Source organism: Fringilla coelebs (assembly GCF_963513975.1).
Source record: "Fringilla coelebs genome assembly, chromosome: 5".
NCBI lineage: Eukaryota > Metazoa > Chordata > Aves > Passeriformes > Fringillidae > Fringilla > Fringilla coelebs.
The window spans coordinates 28,124,270-28,147,839 of NC_140033.1; the positions used below are offsets into that span (position 1 = coordinate 28,124,270).

At 36.7% G+C, this 23,570-nt stretch overlaps 1 protein-coding gene across 8 annotated transcripts in view; it reads left to right on the forward strand.

Annotated features, from left to right (window-relative positions):
• NRCAM (neuronal cell adhesion molecule) overlaps positions 1-23,570 on the forward strand; it is a gene marked incomplete at its 3' end in the record, with an annotated part of 66,258 nt that overhangs the window by 14,046 nt on the left and 28,642 nt on the right. For 7 of the 8 annotated variants that reach the window (XM_084206269.1, XM_084206268.1, XM_084206270.1 and 4 more), the window contains 12 exons: positions 1,213-1,344; positions 9,121-9,264; positions 10,262-10,373; positions 10,703-10,869; positions 10,953-11,100; positions 11,653-11,777; positions 14,441-14,542; positions 18,006-18,203; positions 18,316-18,386; positions 19,230-19,455; positions 19,747-19,862; positions 23,309-23,513. In XM_084206269.1, the coding sequence (XP_084062395.1) occupies positions 1,213-1,344; positions 9,121-9,264; positions 10,262-10,373; positions 10,703-10,869; positions 10,953-11,100; positions 11,653-11,777; positions 14,441-14,542; positions 18,006-18,203; positions 18,316-18,386; positions 19,230-19,455; positions 19,747-19,862; positions 23,309-23,513 (1,746 nt within the window). Of the gene's footprint in view, positions 1-1,212; positions 1,345-9,120; positions 9,265-10,261; positions 10,374-10,702; positions 10,870-10,952; positions 11,101-11,652; positions 11,778-13,040; positions 13,071-14,440; positions 14,543-18,005; positions 18,204-18,315; positions 18,387-19,229; positions 19,456-19,746; positions 19,863-23,308; positions 23,514-23,570 lie in introns of all 8 variants that reach the window. The other variant, XM_084206267.1, reaches the window with a different exon arrangement.

Here is a 23,570-nt window from a genome sequence, read left to right on the forward strand (position 1 = left end):
ACAAGTACTACATTTATTTTAGATCCTTTGATTATCTGTCATTAGACTGCTTCTTTCTCTTGCTTCTCTATCTTCGTCCTTATCTCTCTTCATCATTTCATCCTCATTTTCTCCCCTTTTCTTCATTCATATAGCTCAGATTATTTCTTTCCTCTATTTTATTATTGTCTTACACTCTTATGGTTTTCTTCCTTTTTCTCTTTTACTGATATTTCTGTTCCTGTCTTCTTCATGTTTTTAGCAAAGATGATGCCTTATAGTTCTAAAAACATAACATGTTTGTCTAAATAGGAATTGTAAGTATGCTGTGAATACCATGAAACAAAAACCCGTAATGACAGTTAATTAGTTATTGAAATAATCAGCTGTATTGCTTACTTTGCATGCTAAATAGTCACTTATTTTGTTGTAGATCAGCATCTTTTTATGATCTCATTTAACTTCCTTTCTCAGAACAGAAGTTTAATTTTCTGTTTGCATCTGTCCATCAATCCAAAATCTGAAAATTAATTGCAAGATGTGATAATATATGCTGTTTGTGGTTATTTATTGTAGAAAAGGATGGAGAAACATGTGAATTTCTTCTAGTAAGGACAGTGTTTCACCCATTTTGATCTCTGTGTTTTTATCTGTCTCAGGTAAACATCTGGCCCCACTGCAATCTGCCATTGAATTGAGACCAAGGATTTTGCCATTTTAAAATTTCAGCCTTGATATGAAATCTTTTTTTTGTAATCAAACCTAAATTAATTCCTAGCAGCCTAACTACTAAGAGCATGGATATCTCTGAAATTAATCAGAAGACCACTGTAGTGTCTGCAAATGCCATACACAGATAAATTTTGCTTTCTTTAGGAAAGGCAAATTAGATTTAAAGCAGGCAACCCTAAATAAAGATCCTTTTTTGTTTATCACAGAATTTTAATGCAGTGGGTGACCAGGGGGTTAGTTTGGCCAAGGTATGATCTATCACTTAATTGAGTATCATAAACACACACACATATATCACATATATATCACACACACACATATATATATATATATATATATATATACACACATGCATATCTAAGTACATATACAGTAGCAGTATAGCTGTAAGTCTATATCTACACAAAGCTTGTTTGATTTATCTTCTGATTACTATGCCTGGGCCTTATGGTTTTCTGTAATTTTGGAAAATAATTGCTGTCTTTCTTTTCTTAAACCCAGCTGCTCCATACTGGATAACAGCACCCAGAAACTTGGTTTTGTCTCCTGGAGAAGATGGAACTTTAATCTGCAGAGCTAATGGCAACCCAAAGCCTAGTATAAGCTGGTTAGCAAATGGTGTTCCCATAGCAAGTAAGATTCTTAATTACCTTACAGGAGCATGAGTAAGAAAATATGAGGAGTCTCAGGGTGGTTTTTGTCAAATAGATGTGAAGAGCCTGTATTTGTGTAGTTTTTGCCTGACAGGTAATGCTAAATCATAAAAGACGTGATAAAATACAGTGGTTCGTAAAAGCTGAACAACAAAATGTGCCTTTGAGAGAGCTAAAGTGTGTAATCATGCTCCTGGTTCCTGTGTCTGGCATTCTGCTGGTAGTGTCTTTGTGGATATTGGATGTTCCCTCTCACAGGGCCATTGCTGGAATGCCATTGTTACCCCTGTGTTTCTGTGGCAGTCATGTCTGCTAGGTCTCTCCTTTGCTGCCTCGCTGCAACTCTAATGTTGCCTAGGAATCCTAAATGTGACATAAAAAGTGAAGTCCTTGCATGTGTGGATATACAGAGTACTTGTAGGATTTGCAGTACACTGCAGGATTTGCAGCTTAGTGTGTGTGAGCCTTCCAGGCTTCAGCTCTAAGAAGCTGCAGCAGCAAAACTGTCTGAATGTGTCAGCAGGTACCTTGCAAACAGTTTGTGCCAAGTCGCTGTCAAAGAAAAGGAACCCCTAAGGCAGTGGAACAGTTGTTTCTGTGTGCATGGGTAAGAAAAGCAGCCCTGAACTGGTGATTGAGCCACTTAATTGCTGCAGTGTTAGGACTGGCAGTGCTGTATGAGAGACACAAGGTAGCTGCTATATATAGTACAACTTGCCTTGCAAAGAAGCTGCTGGAGGACACTGCGGTGTGTTGTCAGCTGGGTTTGCACTGAGCATATCCTGTACTGTCAAGTCACACTTGGTTCTTCTACCTTTATCCTTCCCCTTTCTCAAAACAATAATAAAAAGCCAGGCAGTCTCACTTGTTGGCTCATAAGAGATAATGTACTCTGAAACACTGGTCTGTTTAAAGTATGACAGTGTCCTTCTGTCACTTTCAGAAGTTTAGGAGTTGTTTAAGTCTGTGGACAAAGTATAATTCACCCAGTTTGGGACGTGGGGAAGGATTGTGTATGGTCAGAATCTAGATAATAGCAAGAAGTAAACAAGAATCCTCATTAGATGGATTTGAACTATTTGGTGTACAAAAGAGAGTAAACTTATTTGTGGTGGAAAAAATGCAAAATAAGGGTATATATTGAAACAAATAGAAATATTTAGCAAATAATCTGTTTCAGGAATCCTAATTAAATGTAAGGGGAGATCTACAGCCTGAGATTTAAATTAAGATTTAAATTATTTACCATTTCCATTGGTAAATAAGTTATGTAAACTGACATTAATCACCTTGCCATCCAACAATGGCAAGACAGGAAAATATCAATGCAATTTTGTATAGTTTATATTTATAAATATGTCATAATGCATTTTATCATCAAAGTTTGGTATTTGTCCCTCTCTTTCCATTCTGGATTTTTGGTGGTCTCATCTTTCTTTATTGTTTTCTCTTTACTCACCATTCACTTTTTGTTTATTTGTTTGGAGGGGATTTTTATCCTGCAGTTCTTGTAGTTTAACTATTATTTCAGGCCTCCTGACTAGTAAAATCTTTTTCATCTGGCTATGAAAGTCAGCTTTGCCTTGCTCTTCTTCCTTATCAAAGCTGTAGGATGAGCTGTTCAAGTGACCAACAAGTACATTTTCCAGAAAAGCAGTGATGTGTTCTGCTTTCTTTCACGGTAACAGTAAAACATTAAGAAACAGAGTTTCCAGAAGCAGCTGCAGGATGCCACAAAATTTCCTAAATACAAGGAAGCATATATTGGACTGGCCTTGAGGAATTGGTACACAAAGTCTTGTTGATGATATTCAGTAAAAATGAAAAGACTTTAATTAAATTAACCACTCAAACTCAGTAAGGGAAAGAAAAAAGAACACAAGAAATAAGTAGGTGGGCAGCTCAGCCTTATATTAAAGGTCACTTTGACTGCTGAGAAAAGCAGAAGTCTTATCCACATTAAATATTTACGTGCAAGTTGATTGGATGCTCTAGGACACTGCATCTGTCAGGGCATCTATGAGAGGCATCATGATCACAGAAAGTGCAGTTCTTAAGATTCTTGTGATTTTTTATTATTCTGAGTTATCAAAAGCTGTTCTGGAAATTACCAAGTACAGTGTGCCCTTTTGTTCACTTGTTACTAAATTATAGAATTGAGCCCCTCATCTTCCAACTGAATGATTAGGAAATCACTGTAAAAGGAAACTAAAGCAGCTGTTTCTGCTTCAGGGCATTGCTGAGAGAGCTACACCCATGGCAGGATTTCAAAGAAAAAGAGCTACATTTGAATTTCAAAGCCCTGCTGTCATCATATATCCCACAATGTGCCTCTTGTGGCCTAGTAATCTGTTTGCAATACTTTAATTTTCTGTTGGAAAGCACAACTGGGAGATACTTAATTCTTCCGGTTTTGTTTTTCCATAATAGAGTCAGACAAGGAAGAGGGAATGTTGAAGAAAGAACCATTCGTCCGTATCTCAGTCAAAGGCTGAGGTTTAAATATCTGTAGGGAAAAGGCAAAAGGAAAAAAAATGGATAAAAATGTAGTGTGTGTTAGCAACTATAAAATAAAATTGCAATGGTGTGAATTTTGTTCAATATTCCAATAATCTGAGTAAAAAAATATTTTTTAAGTCAGATTTTCAGTCTTCCTGAAATATTTTAATTAGTTTTCTTCAACAGTCATGCTGAAAACACCAGCATTTCTGAAAAAAAAAAAAAAAAAAAAGGCTGCTTTAGACATGTTGGAATGATAAGGACCTAACCTAACCTCCTAATGTTTACTCACAGGAGTATGATGAACTCACATGCCCAGTCCCACTAAGGTCAATTAGAATTACTTTGGCAAGTAGCAATTGAAAGTTCAGGCCATGACTCTGTGTTGCCTTGTGGTTCAATTAACACTCAAGATCTGCATTATTTATATCACTGCATAATACATTGTGTCTTATTGCTTAGATAGTCAGCCTGGTTTTACAAAAGGGAAGCCATGCATAAAGTGTCTCAACTTTTAAGAAAGTAACAACCCAGATTAATTGGGAAGGGGAAACTCTTTCATAATTGGACTTCAGAAAGGCATTGCAAATAATATACAAAAGACTGGTTTTTTGGTCCAGTGGTTTATAGTTCATGGTGAGCTATAAAATATTAGATACAGACACTTAGATTTATACAAAGTAGTGCAAAGGTGCTGTTTATCTTCTTTTAACACATTCTTCTCTTCTTATGTTACATTCCACATTGAATCTCTAGGTTTGAGTTAGTCTCCATTAGTACTCACACTGAATTGAAGGGAGAAACATTAGCTCTTAGATTTCTTTCATGAAAGGCCTTGATAATCCCTGGCTGAGACATTCATCATCCATCATTTTTCTCTGAGAGTACACACCACAAGCTGTTCACTGCAGCCATGGGAGGGTGGGGAGAAATTTGCTGACCCTAATGCCCCCAGTATTTCAGTCTTGGTGAGAAGACTGCATGGGAAGATGTTTATCCACTGCTTCTGCTGTTGTTGTGTTGAAACTTTTCATCTGGCCTAGGAACTTCAGCAGATGAAAGACCTTTGATTATCAGGTTTTTTTCAATTCTGCACAAAATAGTCAAGGATGATTATAGTTAGTGCAGGTAATGCTGTGCCTTTGGAGACAACAGAACTGTCAGAATCAGAAACTCAGGAAGAAAAGGATTTCGGTGATCACAGGAAAATAATATGCTGAGGAGCAAGTGAGATTGGTAAGAAAAGAAAAATCACATTCTTTACCATTTCAGTTATCCATGGGTTTTTAATCCAGATTTTTTCCCTTCCAGTTTTATGCATAACAGTATGTTTTAACTACTTCTGTTTGGAGAGCACATGTCATTCTGTCTTTTTTTTCAAGGAAAAAAGTAGTAATGGTGCCATTGTGGTTATTTGAGCATACTAGCAAAAGTAATTGCTTAAGCTGTCAAAAGTTTATGAAACAGATGGAAGTATGCAATCAAATGAACAGAAGTTATTCACAGTGCTGATCTTTAACTACAACAAGAAGTATCTGATGGAGGCCCGGCCTTCTTTGTTTAGGAATATGCTGAACATGGCTAGAGTCAAGAAGCTGTATCATTGTACAATGTGATGAAAAAATCAAGTGAAACCAGGTCTTTGTTCAGAAAGGACCAAAACACATTCATAAGCTGAGATTCCATGTTATTGGGAGCAAATGTTGGCTGTTAGATGGCACATGTTCACCTGTCTTGTTACAGCAGCAGGACTCCAATTGCAAATCCTCGTAATTCATTATCCTGTTTGTAAAAGCTCATTTTAAGTATTACATAGGTTTTTGCTATTTTGCCTATCAGTGTCAAATTCAGATTTGTCTAATGTGTCAAAAACATTTTCTCTTTCTCATGCCGCTATCGTGTAACGTGACCAGAATGTTCATACATACAAACAACAAACAAGCAGTGCTTGAGTGGCCCTGCCGTCAATCCTTTTACCCAGGAAAGGATTTAATTTTATTTTTTTTAATGGTAGATTGGTATATGGAAAGGGCTGAAGTACTCCATGGTATTTTTCCTCTGGTTTTACTAGCAAGACTGACCTTTAGGAATCCCAGGTCCCAAAAACAAGGGAAAAGACTAGAATAAGATGTACCCTTGGTGGAAAAGGATTAGGTCAGAAGCAAAGTGAACATACCGAAGTGTGTGGCCCCTGATAGGATGCAGCCACAAGCATCTGACTGAGCTGGCATATGTCATTGCAAGAACAGTCTCAATAGTCTTTGCTTGATCATGGTAACTGGGAGAAGTGCCTAAAGATGGAGAGAAAGCAAATACTACTCCAGTCTTCAACGAGCTAGAGGGAGAAACCAGGGAGCTACAGTTACCTTTATCCCTGTGAAGGTGATGGAGCAGCTAATTCTGCAAACCATTTCAAGGTTGCACATTAAGGACAAGAAAACTTTCAGGAGTAGTTTTTATGGCTTCACCAAGGGGTGACCAACTTCATATGTTTCTGTGATGAAATGACTGGCCAGATAGATGAGGGCAAGAGGAGTGGATAATGTCTGCCTGGACTGCAGTGAGGCCTTCGACACTGTCTCCCCTTAGATCCTCATGGACAAGCTGTTGATGTAGGAGCTGGATAAACAGCAGAGAGGTGGACAGAAAAATGGCTGAATGGCCAGACCCAGAGAGGGTGATCAGTGGAACAAAGTCCCGCACCTGGGGAGGAGCAGCCTTAGTGCCAGTACATGCTGGGGGCCATCCAGATGGATAGTGCCTTAGCAGAACAGGACTTGAGCATTCTGGTGGATGCCAAGTTGACCATGAGCCAGCAATGTGCCCTTTTGGCAAAAAGGCTGGCGTTATCCTGTACTGCATGAGACAAAAGTGTAGCCAGCAGGTAGAGGAAAGTGATCCTTCCCCCATCTGGACACAGTTCTGGATAACTGGATACAAGTGGCCCTGCTTGAGCAGGGGGCTGGATCGGATGACCTCCAAAAGTCCCTTCCAAGCTCAATGTTTCTGTGTCTGTGAGTGCAGCAGTGCGTTCTTCAGACCGTAAAAGAAGCTGTATTCAACAGACAATTAAATAGATGTCTGTCTTAAGAGGGAGCTTTTGAATCAGTGCCCTTCAGCATCCAATTGGCTTGACCAATTAACAGAAAGCACCAGCTAACCTGACACTTCTACCTTGTTTTCTCTTGGGACCCCAGCTTGAAGCCCTTTTCAGAAAACAGGCACCTCCTTTCCTTCAGACAGCTGAAAAGGGCAATCTCCTTTTTTTTTCCTTCAGTACAGCAGTGGGAAGATGCTGCCCCTCTTTTTCTATAGTAATATGGTGGTTAGATCATTCTTTTACAGTGCAGTTCCTTCAGCCATAGAAGATTGAATTAATGGCTTCCATCTCTCAGGAGCCTACCATGATCCTGTAAGGGATTATGTGTTGGAGTGTGTGTGAGGGGGACAGTCTGTGCACCCATCAATGACCCACCTGGGTGCAGAAAGTGCTGCAGGATTCAGAGGGCATGAGTGAAGGGAAGCCCAGAGCCCAGGGCTGGAAGCAGCCATGCTTGGAGTGGCTGTGGGCAGATCTCCTTCCTCGTGGGAGAGCAGTTGTGCCTGTCTTCTGTTTAACTGTGATTTGTATGCAGAAACAGACTGCTTCCCGCAGCTGACTGGCCTGCCTGCTGGGCTGCTCACCTGCTCCAGCTATTTTCAGCCCATGAATCTTTTAATGAAAATGGCATTTACGTAGAAAAGGAGGCAATGTGAAACATGGAACACAATAGGAAGTAAAGCAAAAGAGAGAAAAATGTGTGCCAGCAATCCAAAAGTCAAGAGAATAAGCATTTAAAATCTCAGTAGTACTTTTTTATTCCTTCCCGAAATTTTTGAATTTGTGATGTTGATTTGAACTCAGACTGATGGAAGATGAGAAAAAATGGAAATAGAAATCTGTTCTTGAGGCAGCTGTTTGGAAACTGAGGTATTTACATGAAAAATGTCCTTAGATTTCATCCAGGCTGGAAATACCCTTAAGCAGAAGGACAGAACTGTGGTCCTCTTTATCTGGTTTCTTTTGTAGAGAATTCAGTAATATATACTTTAAAGAAATGCAGGAGAAATATCTCCATTTTCTTTACAGATGGGAACTAAGGTATTGTCTGAATCAAAAGGTTCCTGTCACAGAAAACTGATTTAATTTATTTGATTGATCTTTTTTTATGAATTCAAATAAGAATTTCCTTGTATGAGAATGTGTTCCACAAATATACTTTTTCAAGCTTCAGTAAAGGTGTCAATTTTGATGATACAGCCAGACTACAATGCATTTATTTCTGTATAAATACATCTATTTTTCATATTAGTAGATCAATAATTTAACCATTAATGTTCATTATTAATAATATTTGTGCTTTTTAATACAATAATTATATATCTGGTCTTATTTAGTATGTTCATAAAATATTCAACTATAGATTGTGCATTTTTATGCAGTGCGGTGTTACAAGCTAAGTTTTTTCTTCATTATACTTCTTTAATGCCATTCAGTTGTATCAGAACTGACAATTATTGATCTTCTTCAATATTTTCTTAGAATTTTATTTTCAGTTATGTCTTGGGTGCTTTTGTGATGGAGAAGCTGTTTGACAACTCAGGCCACTCCAGAACAGTTGAGGAAATGGCATTGTATAATTCTTACATAAGGGAAATAGTGCCACCTACTGAAGTACTAACTCTGTTCTTGAGAAGATTGTTTCTTGACTTGGTTAGAAGGAATGCTTATTCTTTACTCTGAGATAATTTTCAACTGAGTATGGCTATTTTTTTATTTGGAAAATTATTTATGGTATAACAATCAGTTTGAAACTTTAAAGTCACAGAGGACTATGTCATTGGATCAGTATTTTCTTTTGACATTCAGAAATATTTCTATAATTTTCTAGATATTGACTGTATTTGCCTGAATCTCATAATATTGGTATTCTTTCTCTGTATTCTGTGTAAAATACAATCTCACTTCCTTGGAAAACAAGCAAAAAAACCTCTCAAAAAATGGGAACTCTACCATCGTGAGTTAGTGCCTGTAGAATGAGAAGAACTTTTTAAACTGTATTAAAATTCACATTTTAACTAGTGATCACTCATCCTGGGGAAAAAAACTTAAAGGGTATATCAACCTTTCAGATTCTTCCTTCTTTTCAGAAGTATGAAACTTGCAATCCAATAGCAGTTTAGGAAAAGCAATAACTCTCTTTCTTTACACCAACAGTTGCCCCAGAAGATCCTAGCAGGAAGGTGGATGGTGACACCATTATTTTCTCACACGTGCAAGAAAGGTCAAGTGCCGTCTATCAGTGCAATGCTTCTAATGAGTATGGATACTTGCTAGCAAATGCATTTGTGAATGTTCTGGGTAAGAAAAAGACTATATTTTTCTGTTTTCTTGGGTATTCAGTTGTCTCCTGCTAGCACAGAGACTCTCTGCTCAAGCCTTGCTCAAGGTCTTCATGGGGAATTGATTTATTTCCTGGCCCCTGTAAAGAGCAAGAGTACACATAGCTTTTTTTTCCTAGGATATTCCTGAATTTCACTTTCACTGTTCCAAAGTGAGAAGTATAGATGTGAAAGCTGGAAAAAGTTGGAAGAAATTTTATCTCTCTTTTGGTTTTTTGTTTGTGTAAGTCAGTCAAACAGAAGCCTGACAGAGAAGGAAGGAATTAGTATTGCTTAAGTTAGTACATTTCAATACAGTTTCATTGAATCTGGGTGTTTTGGATTAGTGGAATAGATGATCTCCAAGTTACTGCTGCAAAGGGACATGATTATGCATTTGTCTCTAAGGCTTCCCTGGCATGTGTTTCTGATTGCAATATGTTGTGGCTCCTCTAATTCTTCTCACTGAATTAAGAAAAGCTAGTAGCAAAATCCTAGGCAGAATGGCCTCTAGTGACTCTCTTGCAGGAACTGGCAGATGTGTTGATTGACACTGTTGTTTAAAAGAAAGAAAATGTAGGTGTTACACCAAAAATGCATCCTAGCTTCTTTCTGCCTGCAGGTTTGTTTGGAATTAGATAGTTCGGTCTGTACCCAGGAGATTATCTTCTTGAAGTATATACTGATTTAAATTTTCCAATTGAAATCATTGCCTTTGGTGCCCATCGCTATTACTTGTAAATAGGCAAGAAACAGTTGTTTTTCATAAGATAATTTCCCTGCATTAACTTTTCCTCAGGCTAGTACCAGTAGATTGTATTTGAGCCCAGACTGAGACCCAAAATCATCCCAGGGAAAAATGTTTTTATGTAATTCTTTAGGCCATTCTTGATGTCTTTATATTTTGTATTTGTAACTATATTTTTTACTATGTATTTGCTATTTGTAACTATACACAGATATCTTTGTCTTTTCAGCTGAGCCACCAAGAATTCTAACTCCTGCCAATAAACTGTATCAAGTCATTGCAGATAGCCCCGCATTACTAGACTGTGCTTATTTTGGGTCACCTAAGCCTGAAATTGAATGGTAAGCTCTACCTGTGCTTATGTTACAGAAGATGAGCCAGTTATATCTATGGAAACAAACACTTGAAGCTTTAAAATTCTTCTTAATCTATTTACAATTTAAAAATATTTTTTAAAAAATATATGCTGTTTACAATTTGCTAATACAATATTGCATGTACTTAATGAACCAGCAGAAAAGTTACACCTACAGAGTCAAGTTTAAGTTTCATTTGAATGCTTCTGTCTCTGTTATCTAATATGGCAGTGCTAAGTTTGTATTTTATTGACAATAAAACCATACAGAATTTAATAGTGATGCTGGCTAATAATATTACTTCTTATGCAAAGGTTTAAGGGAGTGAAAGGTAGCATCTTGCGTGGAAATGAGTACGTTTTCCATGATAATGGAACCTTGGAAATTCCAGTGGCTCAGAAGAATAGTGCTGGTACATACACATGTGTAGCAAGGAATGAATTAGGAAAGATACAAAATGAGGTGCAGTTGGAAATTAAAGGTGAGAAATTAGTCAATCTTGCATCACTGATTAGTACAGAATTTCAGACTTTCTGGATATCTAATTTTAATTTTAAATTTCAGATCCAACGATGATCATTAAACAGCCAGAATACAAAGTGATTCAGAGATATGGCCAGGTTTCTTTTGAGTGTATAATAAAACATGATTCTACCTTACTACCAACAGTTACATGGTTGAAGGACAATGATGAGCTTCCAGATGATGAAAGGTAAGAACCACATAGTTTTCCTTTATTTTTAATTTTCTAGGTGCTTTTTCTGATCTCTGAAAGTAACATACTGACCTATTGACATATTTTCCAAAGACGACTGATAAACATCATGGCTATCCAATATTTTGTGACTAAAGGACCTACCTAGTGTGATGAAAATATCAAGATAAAATTAAAAATAAAATGTAAAGATGTAAACATTTATACAAACTGTGCACGCTGACCTTATAGATTAAGTGTAAGGTAAAGATAATTGACTTAAGAAGCCAAACAGATAACAGAAAACTCTTTTGCCCTGGATCCCAAATATTTAAAATTTGTTTGAATATATTTGGAAAGAAAAGCACATTAGAACAAAAGACACTGTGGGAAGATGGTCAAGAGCAATGAAGAAAAAAAAAAAAGATCATGTTGTTCCATAGTTTAATTTGGGTAAACATAGCTGTTTAGGTATGTACAAGTATATGGGATTTGATAATATTTTATTCAAGTTTCTTATAACAGTGCCAGTTATTGAAAAATCAGTGGCTGAATTTATTTTTTTTACAGGTTTCTAGTTGGTAAAGACAACTTGACCATTATGAATGTAACTGATAAAGATGATGGAACATACACTTGCATAGTTAATACTACTCTGGACAGTGTTTCAGCAAGTGCTGTGCTTACTGTTGTTGGTAAGAATGTTCTCAAACTTCTACTGTTAAGTATGAAAACAGCATTAGATTTAAAGTGAAAAGCACAAACATAGTTTCGGTTTTTAGGACAGGATAACAGAATTGCCACCTAAGTGTCCATATGTTTCAGTTTTTAAAAAATGTAGTCTCACCTTACAGTTTGCATTTGAATCAGCTGCTTACAAAATGACTGAGTAGCTACAGGGCAGATTCGTGCTGTATAGCTTTTTATTTTGACCATATCTGAGCTACTACAAGAAATGAAATTTTGCAGGGTATTTGAACATAAACATGGCAGAGTCACAGAATGGCTAGAGTTGGAAGGTATCTTTAAGGTCATCTAGTTCTAACCCTCCTGCCTTGGGCAGGGACACCTTCCACACAACCTGTCTGGGCAACCTGTTCCTGTGTCTCACTGTAAAAAATATCTTCCTAATATGTAGCATAAACCCACTCTGCTTTAGCTGAAGCCATTCCCCCTTGTCTTACCACTACATGCCCTTGTGAAAAGTCCCTCTCCAGCTCTCTTGGAGCCTGTGGAGGTGCTGGGGGCTGCTCTAAGGTGTCCCCAGAGTCTTCTCTTCTTTGGGCTGAGCACCCCAACTCCCAGCTTGTCTGCATAGGAGAGGTGCTCCATCTCTGTTGCCACCTTGGTGGCTCTCCTCTGGACTCCTTCCAACAGGAGTATGTCTCTGTTATGTTGGGAGAGTGTTATCTCAGGAATCTCTTCAACAACTAAATTATGCTTCAGAAAGACTGAGCAGGCTTGGCTGTATGACTTCTCATGGATTTTTAGTTTAGTTCTCTGTTAAGTTTTATGATTGCAGATTCTTGCCAGATGTATTACTTTGCCCGTTCTCCAATTTGTAAGAAGGTTTTAAGTAGATGTCCTGAATGATTCTTACATGAGTTCAATCTGAGACTCAGAGCAAGTATGTTTGTGTCTTAAAATTCTGCTGTGATCTTACACCTATCCAGGAATGATCTAAGACAAAAAAATAGCTCTTATTTAGGCATTTTTATAAGATTGCTTACTTTATTTATTTTCTTGATCTAGCCTTATTCTAAAAATGAATAAATTATTCAAGAATACTTTCTCAGCTCTTCAGTGAAAAATTATAATGTGTTTTTTTAAAATTAACCATTTAATCTAAATAAGTTAACTTTTCTTTGTCTCTAATAACTTTAGTCTTTAAGTACCTACAGTATTCTGTTTCTTTGGCTACTAACTGATTAAATCCTTTATATTAATGTTCTTTTCAGCTGCTCCCCCAACACCAGCTATCATTTACGGTAAACTAAAACAAAATTCTCTTTCTACATCATCAGGCAGATATATTGCTCATTTGCCTGTTGCAATTTTTTTTTTGCCCTTTTTTTCCCCTTTTCCTCTGTGTGTTTATCTGTGTCTGTGTGGTTTCATCCCATTTTACCAACTACTCCATTACTGTAGCACATGTTACAGTGCAGGTTGCTTTATATTTAGGGAATAAGTGGTTTTCAGAGATAAATTATTTTTAATTAAGATTGGGTAAAATATGGCAATGTTTTTCTCATAGACCATACTGTAATACAAGTTAGTTATATAATAAATGAAATATCTAAAATGTAAATAAAAGGTAAATCCAACTCTTTGGTGAAAGGTAATTCTCTGTTAAAGACTTTGCACCAACCAAATTGTGTTGTATGTTAACATTGGTTTTGCAGCCTTGTAGTCCTGCTCTATTTTATTTCATAGTTTGTCTTAATTTTACTCCACTCATAAGAGGAATATGATCATATTGACCAGTTTGACTTATCATTGATGAAATTGCCAAAATTTTAAAATTTAAGTTAAAACTCAAAAAAAAAGTCTGTTAGTCAGACATAGTCTTATATTTGATGGTGTACAGCCTTTAATTTAGTAGTATGTTCTCTGAATTTGGGGGCTCAAGTGCAATATAATTAGCTAAAACACTTTAAAGTGTAAGGGTTTTAAGCACTTTTATATAAATCCTATCAGTGAAAATGCTTATGTATACTTACATGAACCTACTTATTAGTCATGATTTTTGTCATTTTAGTCATATAATAAATTACTTTCATGAATTTGGAACAGACAATTGCATCTGTATGCATCATAAGGATTTATAATAACAGCTTGCATAGTATTTCTGAATCTTTTAAAAAAACAACAAAAAAAAAATTTAGTAACTTGCAATTAGTTTCTGTTTGAAGTATACTTGTTTTGAATTCACATAAAAATATTTGTAATGGTTCTAGAAAAGCTTCTTTGATATGAATGTTTCTTTATTTTCCATGTTGTATGAGGTATGTCTGTTACAATAGATAACCACCCATAATCATTCAAAGATGAACCAAAGAGCCATTTCATAATTCCTTGCATCTTGTCACATTTTTATATCACAGTGCACCCAGACATAAATAAAAATAAACACCAGTTCTTGTTAATGTTTAGAAGTTTCCAGGTTACATCAGTTCTCCATTTTTGTCTGTTTTGTAATAATTGCATGCTATTAGTCTTTAAGTCATGCTTACATAAGTGAGTAGACCTGCCCTGCTGTATCTGTGGTATTCTTTGATTGGAATGTAAGGATTTTTTTTCAAATATTAAAGTACATATTCTGGTGTGGTTACTTACTTTGTGTTCATTTGATTTACAGCTCGGCCAAATCCACCCTTTGACTTGGAATTGACAGGTCAGCTAGAAAGAAGCGTTGATCTCACATGGATACCAGGGGATGAAAACAACAGTCCCATTACAAGTATGTTTGTTTGCATCTACTACACTGCATTGAAGGTGTTGTTCCAACTGTTCTCAAATTTCAAAAATTTCTGGAATAAATGTTGTGTACAGCTTGGGGAAATGGTAAATTAATTCTCTATAGCTGACATTTATTTATATAACACACCCTTAACAACTACTGTACAGCCAAGCAGGAAGACCAGAAGAGCTGGGCTTTTTTATTCAAAAACTTGTGCTAGATAATATAGAAGTTATATTTAATTATATGAGGTCTGTCTGACAAGGTCCAGTTTTATGAATATATAGAGAGCAGTCTTGTTCATTGCTTGGATGCTTCTGAAGGAAAGAGCTACTAACATCTTGAATTAACTCTTTTGCAATTCTATGAATTTGAAATAGCATCAGTACCACCATTGTCAGTGATTACCCATCTCTTCTGGGGCAGAAGTTTATTCTTTTCTCATGAAAATATAAGGTAGATAGTTTTTCTGTTTTTTTTTCTAGTCCAGATACTTAAAAGAATAAACCACATCCATAAAACTAAACAATTAAATATCTATGCAATTTTGAGGCAGTAAGTTGATATTAAATGCTGTTATTCTTCCCATTAAAACATAATGAAAATTCTTGCTTATATTGAGCAGAGGGGATAAAGGGGGAATTTAGGAGCAAGGAACAAAGATACTAATGTTTGTTTTCCAAAAATTCATGGCATCAGAAAGACTTTTTGGCATTACATTTCCTTGTGAGCAGCTTAATTCAATTATTTCATTATATATGCAGTGTGTTTTTGGATAATAACTGCTACAAGTTGCTAAGACCAGTGTAGATGTTACGTTAGGAACTAATTAGTTAGACTGACTTATTGGGTGTCGCTCTCCAGGGTTTGATGCTGGGTTGGTATCAACACTGAAAACAAACCATAAAGATCCGGTATCTGGAAAGGAAAATTTGTAAAAGACAGAGTTTCACAAGTTTCTGAACACATCAAAGATTTTGAATACATTTTAATGAAACATTAAGTGATTTTTCTGAAATTTTACAGTCTCAGGCATCTCTAATGTATATCAACTAGTAATATAACTTAAAATATAATATATAGAAGATCAATGTAAACAGTTGAATAGTGGTTTATTCATATACATATACTTTCATAATTATTCTCATTTTTCCATGACAGAAGTGTTGTCTTTCTGTAGGAATGAGATCACACTGTTGCAAAAGACTTAATATTAGGCAATGTTGTCTCTTGTAGGTTTTTCTTGAATGATATACTGCATGCACTCTCATATTGAAAACTGAACTCTTCTAACTAAATAATGCTGGGTTTAATTATAATACATTTTATATTGCTGCATGGTCTTCTTAGAGGCTGCAAAATAAGGCATTTGCTTTCTAAGTAAGCCTATTTCTTTTGCTGCTGCTATCACTTCAAAGTGCAGTTGAAGACTCAAGGATTGCACTTCATTAGGAGTGATCTGTTTGCACAGTATGACTGACATGCTAGTATCTCCCTGAAAGCTCAGATAGTTTTTTTTCTCCTTGAAGTTGCCCATAAATTATTCTGCTGGAGTTGCAGGCAGAAGGCTAGTGGCCAGGGAAGCAAAAAGCAGTACTGAAAATCTTTTTGGCATATAATATTCTCACCTTTTCAGCAAGGCTTTAACCAGGAGACATCCCATCCCAAGACCTGTATCACTGAGCACACAAAAGCAACAGTAGGTCAGACAGTAATTTGGAGTCAATTCTCCCTCTTACTACTTAGGTCAGAATGAAATCAGCCAGCCAGAAGGCTATGATTTAGTATAACTTGCCTCTTTTACATCTTGCTCCTCAAATTGTTGTGCATTTTTCTATGTGGTGCTGTAAGTATTCTTCTAAAAGAAATTTCTAGATGCCACTCCGAATTTTTTTAGTAGTCCGAACAGGATCAATCTTGAGTCATATTCTGTCTCCACCCACACATGAGACAGAGGAAAATTCTTGTTACACAACACACAAATATTTGATGCTGCAGGTTCTGTGGAATGTACTCAGACTATACATTCTTCTCCCATTTTTTATGTGTCCTAAAAATTCCTCCTAGGTCTTTCAGAATTCATATCTCATATCTTATAGCAAGGTTTTTTGGCTGTTTCACTGTGGGAACTCAGCACATCGCTCTGGATGTCCAGAGCTACCGAGAGAACCCTTGGAGGGCTCGGAGGTCTTGGAATGTTGCCAAAAGCACTTGGTGGCTTGCCTTTGACCCTTCTAGGGATGGGCCACCTGTGTATGAGGATATGAGAATCACTGGAGTTTAAATGGTGTAAACAGTATATTTACAAGGTGAAACACAGGTTTTAAGGTTTTGGTACAGGGGTGTTATGGAGACAAGATGGAGGAAATTGGGCCTATCTCGTGGTTCTTTTTCCTTCTTCTTGTCATCCATTTTCTCTGTGACGTAGGCACTTGTGGATAGGTTCTCGGTGAAGGTACACTTGCTAACAAGGGTGAAAGGTATTGGGGATAAAAGGTAAATATGATTTACGTAGTTTTTACTATAAAAAGACGACTGCCCCATGGGCGGTCAGAGTGCCTTTGGTTGCCTTGCTGGTCAGATCCCGGCTGGGCAGAGAGAAAAACTTTGTAGATAAGAAATAATAAACAACCTTGAAGACCGAAAATCAGAGAGTCCAGTCTCGTCTTTTGGAGCCCGATTTCGAACAAACCCATCTCACGCGTGTCTGGGCAGAGACAGACAACAGCCGACCTGGACATTTCACATCTGTAAAAAAATATCCTTTTGTCTTTCCTAATGAATATGATTTTCTTTTTGGAATTCTACAAAACTATTTATCCCTGAAGTTATATGCTTTGTAAGGTCTTAACAGTAATCATCATAATGTTCACACAGAGTACTCTTAAGAAGTTTAGTTTCTGAACATATATTCCCTGATTTAATTTGAAGATAATGAAAAGTGCTCTCAAAAACCTTCCTCAAGTATAGGTTCTTGACTTTAAATAGATTTTCTTTCTTCCAGTTTCATTGGAGTAAATGGAATTTTAGGGTGTTTTAAATGTATACAGGTATTGCTGGCTGTCTGCTTGATACAACTAAGAACAATTTGGCAATAGAATTGTATTTGGCAATGCAATTCTACTTCCTTGCTGTGATAGTTCAAGGGCTCCCATTAGATTAAAATCTGGTACCTAACTGAGAGCTCTTGTAATTATGTGTTACCTGAGGGATGGCTGCATAAGTTACAGTAGCAAAGGATAAAATTAAGAGTTTATTTTTTATAGTTCACCTTTATTTCTACTTCTGATATCCACATTATAGATTTGTGTTACGGTTTATATATTTACCTGTCAAGTTCCATGATTTTTGAAAGCAGTGGTTGGAGCAATCCCTTCTGGCTAGCTCATTAAGAAATGCCTATACTTGTCTGGGAAGCTGTTTGGAGTTTTGACGTGAGGTTGGATTCAATTCCTGCTTGCAGGCTTTGTGATCGAGTACGAAGACGCGCTGCACGAGCCAGGAGTGTGGCGCTACCAGACGGAAGTGCCTGGCTCTGAAACAACGGTGCAGCTCAAGTTGTCTCCCTATGTCAACTACTCCTTTCGTGTGATAGCTGTCAATAGGATTGGCAGGAGCCAGCCTAGTGAGCCATCTGAGCAGTACCTGACAAAATCTGCAAGTAAATAATTATTCCCACTTCCCAGTGATTGATTCCTGCTATGAATAGCATTGAGTTTGCTTGGAATCACGCAGCAGCCATTCTTGTTCACGTGTAAATATTTTATTTTTAGGCCCTGATGAAAATCCTGCTAATGTACAGGGGATAGGCTCAGAACCTGATAATTTGGTAATAACATGGGAGGTAAGATGGGTCTTTTTTTCAACGTTTTATTTGTTTTCAGAACTGTGAGTAGCTTTTTCTTTTTTTTTTTTGACAACAAATGATGGGAATACCCAATTGCCTGCTTAAAATATTCTTGAAAAAGAGCTAAATTCATACATTCCCCATCTTCATTTTCATGAAAAATATTATTTTTTTTAAAAATGTGAAAATAAGTTAAAGGTGGGAGCATATTTCCATGTGAGATTTCTCAAGATAAGCCAATAATTAGGTAATACAGGATGTTTTGCTGCCAGTTTAGGAAAACTTCAAAATATAAATGGAGATTTATGTCAAGTAGATCTAACTTTTAGAGTGAATTGTAATGTGAATGCTACTTCTACTGTCATCTTTTATGAGAAACTAATCATTGTGCACTTTCCCACTAGAAAACTTCAGTTGAAGTTTTCTCCATTGTGCCCTTACCATCATGACAGCAGTTCAAGGAGAGCCATGTATGACCAATTTGCACTCTCAGGCAAGAAATATTGCCTGGGGTACACTCTTTACAAGGAGTTGGTGCAAGTCTGGTTTTCTCTCTTCCGCTTCTTAAGAAATATTTGAAAACAAAATATGTATACAGAAATCACAAGTGCTGTTTGTGTAAGAATTAGTGACCAACATCACTCAATGTGCTTTTCACCAAAAAGTGAAAACTGAAAAAAAAAATCGTCAATTGCATAACTTTCAGCAGTGCTTCTCTGTTGCAGAATACAGAGGTAAATTTTCAGTGGTATTTTATAAAAGAATCAATGTATTTCTTTCTAAGTTAAGATTTTTTCAGATGCTTCAGAATATTTTTAAGAATATTTCTTTTCATTTCAGCCTTTAAAAGGTTTTCAGTCTAATGGACCAGGGCTTCAGTACAAAGTCAGCTGGCGCCAGAAAGATGTTGATGATGAATGGACATCTGTTATAGTTGCAAATGTATCTAAATATATTGTGTCTGGTACACAAACTTTTGTTCCCTATGAAGTAAAAGTGCAAGCTTTAAATGACTTGGGGTATGCACCAGAGCCATCAGAGGTGATTGGACATTCAGGGGAAGACTGTAAGTTTTGTAGTTTGACTCAATTATCCTAATTAAAAGGAGATAAATGTGTAACCTGATTGTGTGTTTAAAATACTGAAATTTTGATAAGGGGGATAGAAGTTATTTTTTTAATTAAAAGGAAGCAATTTGGAGATAGTAAAGGCTTCATACTCCTCTGGAGTATCAATCCTGAAAACACAGGAACATTTTAACCTGTTCCATGAGTACAATGCAAAGACTCATTCTAAAAAACCGTGTTTGTGTGGTTTCTAATTCTAACTAGGTGCTTGTTGCATCCTTTCCACACAGTGCCAATGGTTGCTCCAGGCAATGTGCAGGTTCACGTTATTAACAGCACATTAGCAAAGGTGCATTGGGACCCAGTTCCACTAAAAACTGTCCGAGGACACCTTCAAGGGTACAAAGTAAGTATGGTCAAAAGCATTCTCTTCCTTGTTTATTAAAGTAGATCAATCTTCCTGTATGAGATTGTATCCAGATTGAATTAACTGACATGTAAGAGGACTCAGTGAGCTCCCAAGTTCTGCTGACAAGAGCAACAGCTTTGATACAATGCCTACAGAGTTCAGCAATATTCCAGCCTTGTAGCACTAGCTTCCTGTGACATTGTCCTTGAAGAAAAATGGCATGTGTTTGCAATCAAGCTTGCATATGTTAAACAGGCTAAAAAATGGTAACAGTTTTACAGATTCTTTTTCCAAAGTAATTTAGAGGATGTGAAGAACTCGTTTTGGTAGGAGTCTCTTCTAGGTCTAATGCTAAGGTTACTCATTTTTTGCTTTGATATGATTGATCAAGTCTTTAATTCAGAGTAACTGGGTACTTAGTAGCATATGCTGGGTTTTATGTCTTTCTGGAGGCCAGGAAAAAGCTCAGTGTAAAAGCTCAACTTAAGGACATATGAAAGGGCAGAAGATGTGGAGTGCCCATATAATGGAAAGTGGCTTATTGTAAGGTAGGCGCTGCCTTTGGTAATAACTGAAAAGGCTGTGCTGAAGAAAAAAGACTGCAATTTAATGGAGAAGGGGAGACAGAAGAACTTCAGGATTTGAAACTGGTGCCCCTGGAGGATAGGGAAAAGTTGCTTCAGTGAGGGTATATTGACATCCTATGTAACAATAGAAGAAAGTCAAAGTAATTGCTTCTTTGCTCCTCTGTAAGTATTCTCATAAGTGTGTTCTAACAAAACAGATTACTTAGCCCAAACTAGATTAAGACTAATTTGAACTACTTCTTTTTGAGTGAAAGGAGGTAAAATAAATATTTGAAAAATTAAAACAGTAAAGAATATTTGGAGGAGAATAAATATACACCATACTTATAAAATGGAGCAGTCAAAAACGTTGAAACTGAGCTTCAGTGCTCTATAGCTGGTTACCACATGAATGTGAGTTCCTGGTATGTGGGTATCTCTTTCCTGGCAGAAAACACCACCATCCAGAGAGACTTGCACTAGTTCTGTATGATATGATATAGTGTGAATGTTTGTAGTTTGTGTGCTGCTTTGCCACACTAACACAATACACTCAGCTGAGAAACAGGATTTACTAGTCTCTTAAATATTTATTTATTAGATGACAGCTTTACATTGACCTGGTATTTCATGCACAAATGGGCAATCAAAAGAAAATGTCTGTTATGTGAGGAGTAAAGAGTTGGAATCTAGTGAAATTAGTGGTAGTTATTAATCAAGTTACAGCAACACTAAAGCTCTTAATCCAAATCACCAAATTTCTGTTAAAGATCTATAACAACACCAAACCAAAATCCATAGACACACTTCTGCCTATATATCAGTTCAAGTTTAACAGCATGGTTACTGTGACTTGTCATCATCCAAAGTTTAGATGGACATTTCTTTTTTCCTCTGACTTTGAGTGTCTGAGGGTTATCTTCTGTCCTGTAATCACTAATGGGACCACTTCTATTTAATTTGTTATGCTTTCTCTATATACAGTATATTTTTTTTCTGTGGGGAGGAGAGCCACACAATTACACAATGCTAAGCAAAACTGAAGGTCAAATAAGTTACTTGATAATAATAAATAAAACAAGTTCACAACCACAGGATTGACAGCAGACCAGACCACTGAGTAGTTTTGCTGTTCTGGCTAGGACAGATGTGACAATGACATATCCTTGAATAAGCTGCAGATGCAGCAAGAATACCTTAAATAATTTTTGCAAATACAGCTAAATCAAGCTAAAATAGATTAAAGACTAGACAAGGCATGGGAAATCATAAGACCTGGTGGGTAGCTATTATTAAAAAGCTTTCTCTTAATACAAACTGCAAACTTTTCATGGATGAAGTATCTTCATCATTGATGCAGCTTACAAAGCACATGAGGAGCTCTTTGTAAACACAGAAGCAAAATCCTACTAGCATCATACTTAGGCTTTCCTAATTAATAAAATTATTTCTGTCAGTAGCCCATATACACAATATACAGTGTTGCATTGGGGACAGATTTCTTAATAAAGAGAGAACTAAGAGAGTCTGAAGAGTCACGTCTTGAAGGCAAATGTCTGAACAAAGCAGGAAGATTGTAACTAAGCAGCGGTCTACAGCACATAATTCATATTTTGCTCTTGTATTAATCTAGCTATTACTCAATATACTGCAGTGCTATAAAACTTTTCAAACTAAGGAAGAAATTATGGAAAACGTGATGCACTCTATTTTATTATATCTTATGAATTTCAGTACCAATAGTACCAACACTTGAATTTTTGTTAGCTTGTAAATGATTTTCTACACTAGCTGATAGGATGAGAGCTATAGGATGACAGCTGGTGATATTGAAAAACATTGACTCAAACCATGTAAAACAGAGTGGTATTTAAAAGTGATTGGAGTGAAATTATATGTTTAAAGCTGATGTAAGTGCAACATTGCTTTATAGCTATCTAGCTGGGTTTTGCAAGTCTTAACAGCCCTTTTTTTTGAATTCCTATGTGAAATCCTGGCTTCCTAAATTTAAGAGGTGTTATGCAGTTGGCCTGAATAGGAATAGATTTTTTTATTCATTTAGATTTCTTAGTGATCTTTAGCTTGTGATCATATTTGCATGAAAATGATGCTGTGAAAAATAAACAATTATTTATTTGAAGGTGGCAATCTCAGGAGTAACACAAGTCTTTTGGAGGCGCAGCTATTAATATCTTTCAAGTTATAATGGTGAAGAGACTGTGTAGTAATGAGAGTGCTGGGAAAACCCCTGTGAGGCTCATATGTGGTTTCTTAGAAACTCAGTCAGCTCAATCAGACACCTGAATCAGCTTTCTCATCTGATCAAAATGTCACATAATTGAAGGAACAGTGTTCCCATCCCTGAGTGGAGAGCATTCCAGTACTTTAACGTTAGAGTAATTTCGGAACTCCTGTGTTTTTCCAGCCAAGTCAAATCTTTTGATTTCTTCCCCATTTATAGGTAATTTGGCAACAAGGAATAGCATGGTCAGGGAGGTGATCTAAAAAGGAGCCAAAGTCCAAATCTACTTTGGAAGGCCTGTAGGCATCTTACTGAAAGAATGAATAACTTCTGCCTCTCATATAGACTGGATAGCAGGAGGATGATCACAGATCAATGTAATTCCCAACCAGAACTTGTATCAAACTGTTTTGGAGCATGAGCAGAACTGGCAGATAGTCTGCACCCAGCTGTGTAGACTGTTTCTGAGCAAGGTCTGTTTCTGGAGCAGGAAAGCTCTATGCTGTGTCTAACCTGAGCTTATTAAAACTGCAGTTGTTTCTACCTATAATTCATGGATGCTCGTGGAAGAGCTCAGAGTTTAGAAAATCAGAACAGCTAAGCACTCACTGTAAATTATTTTTTTTTGTCTTTAGGTTTACTACTGGAAAGTGCAGAGTCTATCCAGAAGGAGTAGACGACATGTAGAAAAAAAGATCTTGACTTTCAGGGGAAACAAGACTTTTGGAATGTTACCAGGGCTGGAGCCCTATAGTTCCTACAAGCTGAATGTTAGAGTGGTTAACGGTAAAGGAGAAGGACCAGCAAGCCCAGACAAAGTATTTAAGACCCCTGAAGGAGGTATGAAATGAAAAACCTAGATATTAAACTTAAATAGGGTTTACTTGGACTTCATAA